Source organism: Diceros bicornis, chromosome 37, assembly GCF_020826845.1.
Source record: "Diceros bicornis minor isolate mBicDic1 chromosome 37, mDicBic1.mat.cur, whole genome shotgun sequence".
In the NCBI taxonomy this organism is placed as follows: Eukaryota; Metazoa; Chordata; class Mammalia; order Perissodactyla; family Rhinocerotidae; genus Diceros; species Diceros bicornis.
In genome coordinates, this window is record NC_080776.1 from 16,768,001 (window position 1) to 16,779,973 (window position 11,973).

Consider the following 11,973-nt stretch of genomic DNA (forward strand, 5'->3'; position numbering starts at 1 on the left):
CTGGAGGTCCAAAATAATGGTGTCAGCAGGTTTGGTTTCTTCTGCAGCCTCTGTCCTTGGCTTGCGGATGGCCACTTTCTTACTGTGTCCTCACATGGTCTTCCCTCTGTGCGTGTCTGTGTCCTAATTTCCTTTTCTTATAAGGACACCAGTCATATTTGTTTAGGACCCACCTTAATTACCTTCTTTTAACTTAATTACCTCTTTAAGGATCCTACCTCCCAATATAGTCACACTCTGAGGTACTGGGGGTTAGGACTTCAACATGTGGATTTTAGGGGGACGCAATTCAGTCCATAACAAAAGACTAACAAAACACAGAGATGTCACATGCTTTGTCCTTCATTCACGTGATTTTGCTAGTGATCTATGTTCCGTATAACATGCCCTTACTTTTTTTTTTTTCAGTAGCTCTTATGGATTTACACTTGTCTTCTTTTACATGTCAAATTGTTACCCATTTAACTGGAGGAATTGTGACTTTGTGTCTCCCTCTGGAACCTGCGAAATAAACGTTCAGTAACTGTCACTGGTTCACCCTGCTGCCTGGGTCCTTTTCTCACAAATCAATGTGAACATTCAGTAATGACGCCTCAGCAAATTCAGACAGCCCCATGTTTTCTACTCACACTGACTGAAAACAAACTCATATTTCCAGTGAGCGGGACAGGGAGAGCAGGAGCCTAAGAAGTGTTACATCTTCATTGCTGGGAGGGGCTGCATGTCCCAGAACTGTGCCAGTCAATCTTACTTTGTGGGGAAACTGCCTCAAGGAGTTGTCAGTGAGGAAAAGCTGGGTGAGAGACGGACCTGGGCGTCTCTCCTGACCCCTCCCTCCACGCTGAGAACAGCCATGGGACCAGAGGTGGTTCTAAGGGTGGGGTCTGGGAGGGAGAGGATGAGTCAGAGGGTGGGGGCCCCAAGGATAAATCCTAGAGGCTGAGGGTAACTAAGGGGTGCTGAGTAGCCAGAAGGCACTAGAGGCTCAGGGCTCTTGGAGGTGGAAAAAGAAATAGAAACAGAGTCAGGTGGGTGCCCAAACCTACCTTGTCCACTTAGAATGTGGGGAGGCTCATTTCACACCCTCTTCCTCAAACACTAGCTTCTGAATTCCAAGAGGGAAGGAAGACCCCTATTGGAAGTCTTATCTGAAATGGTTACTCAACTCACATTTCCTTTGGCTATTTCACTCCATTTGGTTAGTTCAACCTGTTTAAGCATCTATCTTATGTCGGGTTCTGCTTAGAGTGACAAGGAAACACACCATGAGGGCCTTACCGGGTTGGTGCAAGAATGTCCTTCTCCTGGGAGACACACCCAAGGTGCTCTGCTTCCCACCGCCCAACCCAGCTGGGAGCCCCTGCTTCCTTCCCCTCTTACTTTGCTGCTAAACCAACCACCATGGATGAAGCATCTGGAATCTACACAGAAGAGGGCCAGGGAGCACTATGGGAAATTAACAGGAGGCGTGTTTGGGGACACATTTTATCGTGATTGTGGAATCCTTCAGAGAATGCTGAAGGGATGGGATGAAAGTTGCCCGTTATGATTATTTTGAATCTAATGCTCATCTTCTTATGTTACAACTGAAAGCTGATATTGTAGGTTGGAGTGGCTGATACTCAGACTTCCATGCTGCCTGCTATGGCTAGAGCTGAACTGTGTTGCCTGGCTCCACGAGAGCTGATTTGGAGGATATAGATGCTTAGTGAGGGGTGATGGCTGAACGGAAGGCACACATGGACTGTAGAGCTAATGGGCAAAGAAATGGGATGAGACCTATGTGTTTTTGTTGCACTTTGAAGTAATTCTCAGCAATGGGGCCATGACAATCAAGATCAACATGCAAAGAAAATGACTCTAGGAGTAGACAAAAAGCGACCATCATAAACAATGTGCCTCAAAAGTGACCATGCTCCTAAGTGATCCCATGACCATGCAGGGTCTGAACAAATATTCACACATTCAGACTTCTGTTGCTCGGATTGTATTAAGGGAGAGATTTGGGGAAAGTTTAGTTCGTGACATTGAGTGCTAAGATTGAGGAGGTGCCCCTAAGTCCTTCACTTCTTGATAAACCCACAATGGATTAATCACTCATTAGTCCACCTACATCTATCGCAAACAATTTATCTAGTTTTTGATTCATTTTTGCCTTTGCATATATAACGTCTGCCTCCTCTGTTGGGATCAAAACGCATTTTTTTCCCCCATGGACAGACAGTTTAGAAACTGGAAAGAGAAAAAGACATGACTCTCTGAAGCTGATTTAGTGTAATTTATTAAGATAGTTGCTTTGTGTATACAGAGATGACAATGCAGTTATAAAAACAGGACATAAACACAAAGTTAGAGACATTTTAAGAAAGTGGAACATTAATTATCTTGACTCTATTTTGTAGAGGACATGTTTCGAACGGTAATTGACAGAGAAGACTGCACATTTATTACTTTCGTTGGTGTTTATTAAATGCAGGCAGGATCACAGAAGTTACAGAAATGTGAGATTTCCATGGGCTAGTGAAAAGGCTCAAGTTGTGCTTGTGACTTGACTTACAAGTCAGAGAGGAGCAGACAGAAGGGGAGGGGGAAGTGTTACCTACAGCACGGTTACCTGCAGCATCTGCCCAGAGGCCAGGCCGCCTAGTGGCAGCGTTGCTTCTGGCAGCAGCCCTTCTGTTGGCAGCAGCCCTTCTGCTGGCAACAGCCCTGCCCACAGCCACACGAGCCACAGCCACAGGAGCGGCGGCAGCAGCAGACCACGGGGACACTGCAGCAGCCCCCACAGCAGCCATAGCAGCAGGGGCAGCAGCTGGTGCAGCAGCCGAGCCGGTAGCTTCTACAGGTGGTGCAGCTGCCACAGCCACCACCGCAGCCACCACCGCAGCCACCACCACAGCCACCGCAGCCACCACCACAGCCACCACCACCACCACCATAGCCACGACCGCAGCCCCCAGAGCTTCCACAGCCACAGCACCCCATGGTGTCAGTAGAGAGGACTCAGGGGAAGTGAGGAGGGAGACTCAGGAGGTAAGGGAGGTCAGATGCCGCCTTCTGCTGGGGGAGGCCCTTATATACCAACTCTGGGGATGGGGGGGAAGACACGTGACCACTTCCCTGTTGCTATTTGGCTCAGTGGTCATGGGAGAATCCCATCATCTCTCATTTACTTCCCTTTCAGATGTCTTCCTCACATTTTCAGTTTTGTTTATTTTTTTCAAAAAACTGTATTCCAATGTGAATAAAAAAGGCCTAAAAGTTTTAGGGAAGCATTCTGGGAACCAGGCTGTCAACAGGAAGGGGGAGACTTCGCTGTCTTCCCACGATGCCCGGGGAGCATGGCTGTGTGTGAGCTGTTGGCAGGACTCGCAGACACACACATCATCAGGCAGCTGCTGGGCTGGGTGATCTGTGAGCTCCGAGGGGGTGGGGACAGTGACCTCAAAGAGCTTGCAATAGACATAACATTGGGAGTTGGAGATGTGAAAATGGCAACAGATCCAGAGGCCACTGCCAAGGCCAGATGCCATCTTTATGTTTGTTGACCAGTAGAAACTGCTGAGGCTGGAGATGTTAACTCCCTGCATTTGAAGCATACCTTTGTGATTTGTCTTCTCACACCCAGGCTGTCATGATTACGTTAAAAACAAAAATAACTTGAGAGTCTGCATTTGATGATGTAATTCTTGGTATATTTTGCTTTGGATGAGGAACTAACGTTTGTGCTTGAGTAAATGATGCCAATTGGTGTCTGAAACACTGCTGTGTTGAGTAGCCTGACCGAGGCGATTTTGAGAGCAGGGTGGGTCCCTCGAGGAGAGGAGTGCAGGTTCAGAGGCCAGAGAAGTAGGGAGGGGCTGAGGTGGGGGGAAAAGTAGCTCGTCGCTACGAGGAGAATCACGTAGCTGTGGATCCTGGTGGGATTTGAGGGCTGGTGGCCAACAAGGAGGCTGTAAAAACACAAGAAAAATGAGAGTGCAGGCAGGCTCTCCATCACATGTGCTGATGTAGGAGCATCTCTGGTCATCACTGAGAGTTCAGAGGACCTTGATGGGGATATTTGGTGACCCCCAGATCCCCCAAGCTTTATTTTGTAAAGCTTGCTGCTCAGAGCCCATTTTCCCAATCTGGTAGGACTGTTCTTCAGGAATTTGAGTGAGAGGAAATACTGTAATGTCCCTAGAGCTGATTGGCATTGTTATCAATGATCTCAAACCATTTCTGTGATAAGTGGACCAAAGAGAGCATTTCAACTGCTCAGGATGGTGCTTGAGCTGGGGCGAGGGGTTTAGTGGATCTCGAGATATGTGAATAGGTTTGAGAGCTTTTAAGGAGGCAAAATCAACAGAATTTGGTGAAAGACTAGATAGGGGGCTGAGAGAAAGGAAGGATTCAGAGATGACCTTTTTATTTATTTATTTATTTTTTATAATTTTATTTATTTATTTATTTTTTTCCCCAAAGCCCCAGTAGATAGTTGTATGTCATAGCTGCACATCCTTCTAGTTGCTGTATGTGGGACGCGGCCTCAGCATGGCCGGAGAAGCGGTGCATTGGTGCGCGCCTGGGATCCGAACCCGGGCCGCCAGCAGCGGAGCACACACACTTAACCGCTAAGCCACCGGGCCGGCCCAGAGATAACCTTTTTATAAAGGATTCCAACATGATGGATAAGCAACCGTGGAGAAAAAAATTTGCTTTTTTGGGTGGTGGTTGGTGGTTGGGGAAGGAAGAATATGACTTGGGTCTGGGGCCTGTGACATTGGAGGTGCCCCTGAGACATCCGCGGGGAGAAGATGGAGTCACAAGTTGGCTATCTACGGATTTGGAGTCTGGAGAAGATTCTAAGCTGGAGGCGCACATTCAGGGAACTAATTCGGGAAAATACATGTGGAAATTGGAACTGTGGGATGGATGTTGGCACTAAGGGAGAGAGAGAGCAGAGTGAGAGAAGGGAGCACTGGATCATGGCCTTTAATAGACAATGTTTGGGGTCAAAAAAAAGAAAAGAGGGTCATTTAGTTTAAAACTGTGCAAATTGGGCCAGCCCCAGTGGCCTACTGGTTGAGTTTGGCGCACTTTGCTTCAGTGGCCCAGGTTCGGTTCCCAGGCATGGACCTACACCACTCTTCTGTCAGTGGCCGTGCTGTGATGGTGGCTCACATACAAAATAGAGGAAGATTGGCAAGAGATGTTAGCTCAGGGCCGAATCTTCCTCAGCTAAAAAAAAAAAAAAAATCCAAATAGTCCAAATCTCTTTGGAAACGTAGCTGTGAACTTGTAACCTCACAAGAACTAAAATGGCCCATTTAATGAGCTGTAAGGTCCCCAAAAGTAGTAGGTGTGAACATTTTTGAAAGAAACTGACTTGTTCACTTTGGATATTCATATTTGCTCTTCTGCATCTGGGAAGTTTCTGTTAAAGCAGGATGATTTCAACTGAACAGACGGAGAGAAAACCATTGAGGAGAAGTGGAAAAGGAGCTGGCAGCCATCGAGGGTCGTCTTCATTCAAAATCTCCAAGATTCAAACTGTGTTTCTGTGAAAATGAAGCTCTCCTCCAAAATGTCAGCATCTCTTGGTTTGCTTCTAAAATGACTTTAAAAAGAAAAGCTAAAATTAGCAAATGTATTGGGTCAAATATAGCCCATAAGAATGTAAACGAGGAATAGCCTTAGAGAACTCGATTTGGAAACTGCAAGCGCAACCCTGAGGAAGTGACCACTGGTCATGCGTCCCAGGTCACTCTCTCTCCCTCTTCCCAAGGTGGTATATAAGGGCCTCCCACAGCAGGAGGCAGCATCAGACCTCCCTCACCTCCTGAGTCTCCCTCCTCACTTCACCTGACTCCTCTCTACTGACAGCATGGGGTGCTGCGACTGTGGAAGTTGTGGTGGCTGTGGTGGCTGTGGTGGTGTCTGTGGTGGTGGCTGTGGTGGAGGCTGTGGTGGTGGCCGTGGTGGCTGTGGTGGCGGCTGTGGCAGCTGCACCACCTGTAGAAGCTACCGGGTCGGCTGCTGCACCAGCTGCTGCCCCTGCTGCTATGGCTGCTGTGGGGGCTGCTGCAGTGTCCCCGTGGTCTGCTGCTGCCGCCGCTCCTGTGGCTGTGGCTCGTGTGGCTGTGGGCAGGGCTGCTGCCAGCAGAAGAGCTGCTTCCAGAAGCAATGCTGCTGCTAGGTGGCTGGTCTGCAGGTGCTGCTGGCACCCATTCTGTTGGTGAGACTTCCTTCCTTCCCGTTCTGTCTGTTCTTCCCTCACCCAATGGTCCTGGACTGTCTTCCTATCTTTCTTTGGTGCCTCAAGTCATCCCTCTGAACAGTTTCCAAACTAACAGGAACATCTCAGGGAAAAGATGTGAGTGCAGCCCAGTACCTGAGTAATTGTGCAAATCACTAAACTCAGCTAAGTGAAATCCGGATTCCTAACATTTGGTTTGATGGATACGTTAACTGCCTGTCAGCTTCATCTTTGTTCCACTTTTCCCTGTCCACATGCATGGTTTCTTTTTTCTTTTGTGTTCTTAGTTATCAAATGATATTGTCCACATTTCCTAATAAAATAAAAAGTAGATGCCCATAAAAAAGCATTCTCTTTGCCTTTGTTGTGTTCGAGTGCACTGAATCCTGGTTCATCTGTTCTCAAACTTGAGAATTTATCTTTGAACAAAGCCTTTAAAACACTTGCGATGGTATCATTGCAAGCAAAGGTTGGATAAGATGTTCTGGCCAGGTCTCCGGTGAACCAACTTCTCCCCTCAGTGAAACATCACTTTGTCTCAAAGGCTCTTCCCTCTCTGACACCCCAGGGTGTAGTCTCCTCAGCAGATACAATCCCTGTATTGATGTAACACGACACGGCCTTTCAGCAGCTGCCCCAGAAGCCAAAGATGGACATTCCCAACAGGACCCAAATATAGAATTCAGTGATGGGACCACCATTTGGGCTTTTGATGTGCTACTTTTATTGATATGTCCAATCTTTTTCTTCTCCTCTTTCCGTTCTTTGTGTATGAGGTTTCTTCTTTTCAATTTTTTCCATATATTGAAACAGTCAATAAAAGACATTTGAAACATTTTTTAAATAAAACACATTAAATTGCCATAAACTGTCCCAATGCCTGTGTCTTCTCAGCTATCTTTAGCAAAAGGAATAAATGAAATTAGGGCCTGATTAAAGGAAGCCCAGGGGAAAGGGGGTTTTTAATGCTTCTTTAAAGGAGGAAGTCTTTTCTTTCACTACTTCAATTTAATTAAATCAACAAAGTAACTTCTTTCTTTTTCCTTCTTCTTCTCCTTCTTCTTCCCTTTCCTGTTTTACTTTTTTCTGCTTATTTTCTACAGATTTTCCCAACTGTTGAGATTCTGCTGTTTTATTAGCAGTAGAGACTGTAGGCTGAGATTTTGGATCACAATGGTTCAATATTTTCAGATCTCTGTTCAAAAAGGGGAGGAAAAAGCTATGGTGAATGACATACAAAAATAAAATAGATTACCAGCATAGCTGAGCTCAAAAAAGAAGATAAATATCTCTGTGGACCAGATACAGAATGGAAATGCAGAATGCAAAGCTGTAGCCATGCTCTTGTTGGGTTCTGGGCCTGAAAGCAGGCTACGAGGAGACTGGGGATATGATAATAGAGACTAGATATCCCATGGGAGATAGGGGACTGGAGCCAGCCTCACTGTTGAGGTGAGATGCCAGGGTGGGGGCCCTTTGGTCTTGAAAAAAAATCTACTGCTCTTTGCTGCCTGGGGCTATGACTTATAAACTTCTGTCCACCAGAGAGGATATATGCACAGCCCTGAGACCACAAATTGACTGAAATCATCTGTGGGCTTGAGAATAATCTATGATATCCAATGACCACTATGGCTTGGGACCGAGGGGTGGGGCAGGAAAAGATACCTGTAAAACTTCTAGACAAGATGAAGCAAAGTGGGGTTGCATGAGAAGAGAGGGCAAGAGGTAATGAAAACAACAACAAAACACCTCACACTTAAAGTGAGTCAACAAACAAGGTTTCAAAACTCCATATAGTACGAAGCCCCTAAGATGGCCCCCAGTGATCCCTGCCTCCTGGTGTTCACAGCCTTGTGTAATCAACTTCTCTTGAGTATTGGCTGGATCTAGTGTCCAATGAAGAGAATACCACAAAAGTGATAGGATATCTCTTCCTTGATTAGGTTACAAAAATCTGTAGCTTCCATCTTCAAGCAGACTCTTGATTTCTTGGCTTGTACACTTTGATGAAGCAGGCTGCCATGATGGAGAGGTTCACATGGCAAGGAACTGAGGGTGGTCTCCAGTCAATAGCCAGCAAGGAATTGAAGCCCTCGGCTCAATAGCTCATGAGGAACTGAATCCTGCCAACAATCACATGAACTTGGACATGGATCCTGCCCCAGTCGGGCCTTGAGATGACCACAGCCCAGTCAAAACCTTGACTGTAGTTGTAAGAGACCCTATGGTAGAGGACCCAGCTAAACCATGCCCAGATTCCCTACTCAGAAACTATGAGATAATAAGTTTGTGTTGTTCTAAGCCACTAAGTGTTGGGGTAATTTGTTATGTAGTAATAAATAACAAATACACATTTGAAAACATCTCATGTTAAGAAAAGACAACAAAATAAAGCTTGGAACATGAATCCATTTCAGATGAAATTGACGTTATAGAACTGACAATGTCTTTTAAGTAAGATGTTTGGATCCTTAAAGTGATAAATAAAAGAAAGACTTCAATAGAAAAGAACAAAGATTTATAGGGTACAAACAAATAAAAGTGAAATAAGAATAGGTTGACATCAAAACAATCAATTTGAAATCTTGGAAATAAAAAACTGGGAATTGAAATAAAAACTCAAGCAACAAAATAAATGAGAGCACCATCAAAGAGAGAATTTGTGCATTGCAAAATAGATATGAGGTGTTCACTCAGCGTGCAGCAGAGAGAGACAGAGGCCAGAGTAGAAACTGAAATCATTTGTCTCAATGTGATATCTTATCTGAGAAAAATGTTTTGAAGATTTTCCCAATGGGCTGCCCCCTATGCCCAAGCATTTCTTTCCCTAAGCTCAAACTTGTTCACCTTGGACTTAAATTCCAGATACTCCTGAGTGGATTAAATTTCAGGCAGCTTTTATTCTATTAGAAACATTGGACTCCAAATTATCACAAAGCAGCTATATCAGAGTTTTGCATTATGACTGTTAGTGAATATTGAGTCGCTTAAAATTAACTAGAACACATCCACTTATACAGATCAAGTAAGACTTTAGTAGGCTGCTCATCTATTTCTTTTCTAGGAACTCCATAAGTGTCAGCACTATCAATGGTAACAGTTCCTACTGTAATTTCTGACTTATAGAGAAAAGCAACCATAGAATTCTTTGAGAATGCTGAGGCTCCCCTCACAGACATATTTCTCACAGTCATGGTAAAAGGTGTGACCTCTGGACCCTCCCAAGATGGATGAGCAAATCTTACATAATAAATCCACTCTAACATTATAATTTCCCTAAGTCTTTGGATACCTTCCTCCAGAATATACTCAGGCAGTTCTGGTATTTCAACTTATTTAGTGTAGGCCACCTGTGGCTCCACGTTTCAGCTCCAAACTGCTAGAGCCCTTTCTAACCCCTGATGCTAAAACATTGAGTCCAGAATCTCTATTTAGTCAGCCATATCAACAAATTCTGCTTGATCCAACTTTCTGTTCCTTCTACCATGATCCCACACCCTTAAGATCCATTCCCAGACATATCCTTCATATTTCTGTCCAAAAAATCGGAAGAAGCGTGCAGCTCTTTTGGAGTCTAGTGCATCTTCTCATGGCTCACAGTTTGTGCCTCACCTTTTGGGGCCTGCTGAGACTGAAGTCTAGAAGCAAAGAGGGGTAGTCATAGGTCCAGAAGCAAAGATGGGTTCAGCGATGCCTCTCCTGAGGCACTACCTCAGGAGAGGCCATTTCTGGACTACCTCCTTAGGAAGGGGTGGAAGGGCTGCTTCTACCAGCAAAGAAGACTTGGCAGATCTAGGGGTTAGATGTCTCCAGCGTCATTGGGATCTGACCATATGTCTCCTTTCCAATTTTCAGGATTCCATTCCTTCCCAACGAATGCCCTCACTGTATCAGAAGACATTCTGCAAGGTTAGGAATTCAATGTGCATTGTAATTCAGCCACTTATAGAATGAGGCTCTGGGTTTGGTTGTCAGAAAGCTCAACTCTTTGGCTGTAGGATATAAGGATTTATTTCAGGGCAGATACTGAAGTTTCAAGGCATTAATGCAGCACTTGACCTGGAAATTTGAAGCCCTGAGCTCATCCTTTTTTCCCCCTGTTTTTTCCGGTACTGTTAGGAACAACCAGCCAATTCCGTTATACTCCCCAGTTAAAATAAATTTTCTAAGGTGACAAATACATGGCAACCCAGAACCTTATCTTCTACAGGCATTTATACTGGGCTGAATATTGTCCACCAAAAGATTATTTTCACTTGGAACCTGTGAATGTGACTTTATTTGGAAATAGGGACTTTGCAGATGAAATCAAGTTAATATGAGGCCATATTGGATTAGGGTAGGTCCTAAATCCAACATTATTGGTCTCCTTATAAGAAAAGGGGTACTCAGACATAGAGACACAGACACAGTAATAAGGGCACCAAGTGATGATGAGGGAGGAAATTGGAGTGATGCGTCTACAAGCCAAGGAATGCTGAGAACTGCCAGCAACTGCCGGCAACCAGGAAGAGGCAAGGAAGTATCCTCCCCTAGAGTGAGCTTTCAGAGAGTATGGCCCTGCCAACACTTTGATTTCAGACTTCTACCTTCCAGAAGTGTGAGAGAATAAGTTTCTATTGTTTTGAGCCACACAGTTTGTAGTGATTTGTTATAAGAGCCCTAGGAAATTAATATTGTTTTTGATAAGGAGCATCCAACGGTGATACTTTGTGTGTCTATAGCCACATTATGGCATGACTTCTAGTGCCCTCTTTACACCTGGAAATAGATTCATTAGTGGCTTTAGATGTAGCCAGCTTAGATAACCAGGTCCAGAAAACCCAGAAACAGCTCAGAAAATTCATCCTTAAGATTCTGTCCTCTACAACTACTCCTGACACCAAAATCTGTATCAGGCAGGGGCCAACCTGAGAAACAGAACCAGTTGGAGATATATATTAAGAGACTTATTTCAAGAAATTGGCACTTGAATTTGAATCTTGTATCATATAATTTAATAAATATTTCAGTTTGTATCTTTAAAAATAAGGACTCACAAAAGCATAACCACAAACTACTATCACACCTGAAAAAATTAACAATTCTTTAATATCATCTAGTCAGTGTTCATATTTCCCTGTGTTATGAGAGGTTTGGGGATTCGATCGGAGACGTAAAAGACACTTTCCACTCCAAACAAATGGACCGAAGGTATATTTTATTATATAGAGGATAGTAAAGGTGATAGTCTGCAAACAGATCTAGATAGGTCAAGTATTAGAAGGGAAAAAACATCAGCCCGACTGGAAAGGGAAAACACCCACATCGGCTGAAGAGAAAATGACACAAATCAACCGGAAAGAGAAACACTAGGTTGATCGAAAAGAGAACACATCAAATCAATTACTTCATATCAAATCAATTACTTCACATCAAATCAGTTACTCACAACATCCACGCCCCACTGCCGGGAGAGCCCTGTCAATCGACGCGGCTGGGCAAGGATCACACGTCCTGGGCAAGGTGTCCCTTCCACAGGTGGAACTCTCACCGGGGCTCAGTTTCCAGCAGTTTTTATACCATCAGTAATTTTCAGAGTAAGCAATTACAGAGTTTGCAGAGCAAGCATTTAGTGTTTCCATGCACAAATGGTTATCAGTGGCGTACGTGCACTGAGCCCCCTGGCTAACGTCCCAGCCCAGTAGTTGTGTACGTGCATTGTTCTCTTTGGTTATCGTCTCAGCCTG

General features: G+C 44.7%; 1 protein-coding gene across 1 annotated transcript; it reads right to left on the reverse strand.

Moving 5' to 3' along the window:
- Nucleotides 1-2,643: 2,643 nt before the first annotated feature.
- LOC131399253 (small cysteine and glycine repeat-containing protein 7-like) lies at nucleotides 2,644-2,985 on the reverse strand. Its single transcript, XM_058533426.1, has one exon. The coding sequence runs from the start codon at nucleotides 2,983-2,985 to the stop codon at nucleotides 2,644-2,646; it is 342 nt and encodes a 113-aa protein (XP_058389409.1).
- Between the last annotated feature and the right edge of the window lie 8,988 nt (nucleotides 2,986-11,973).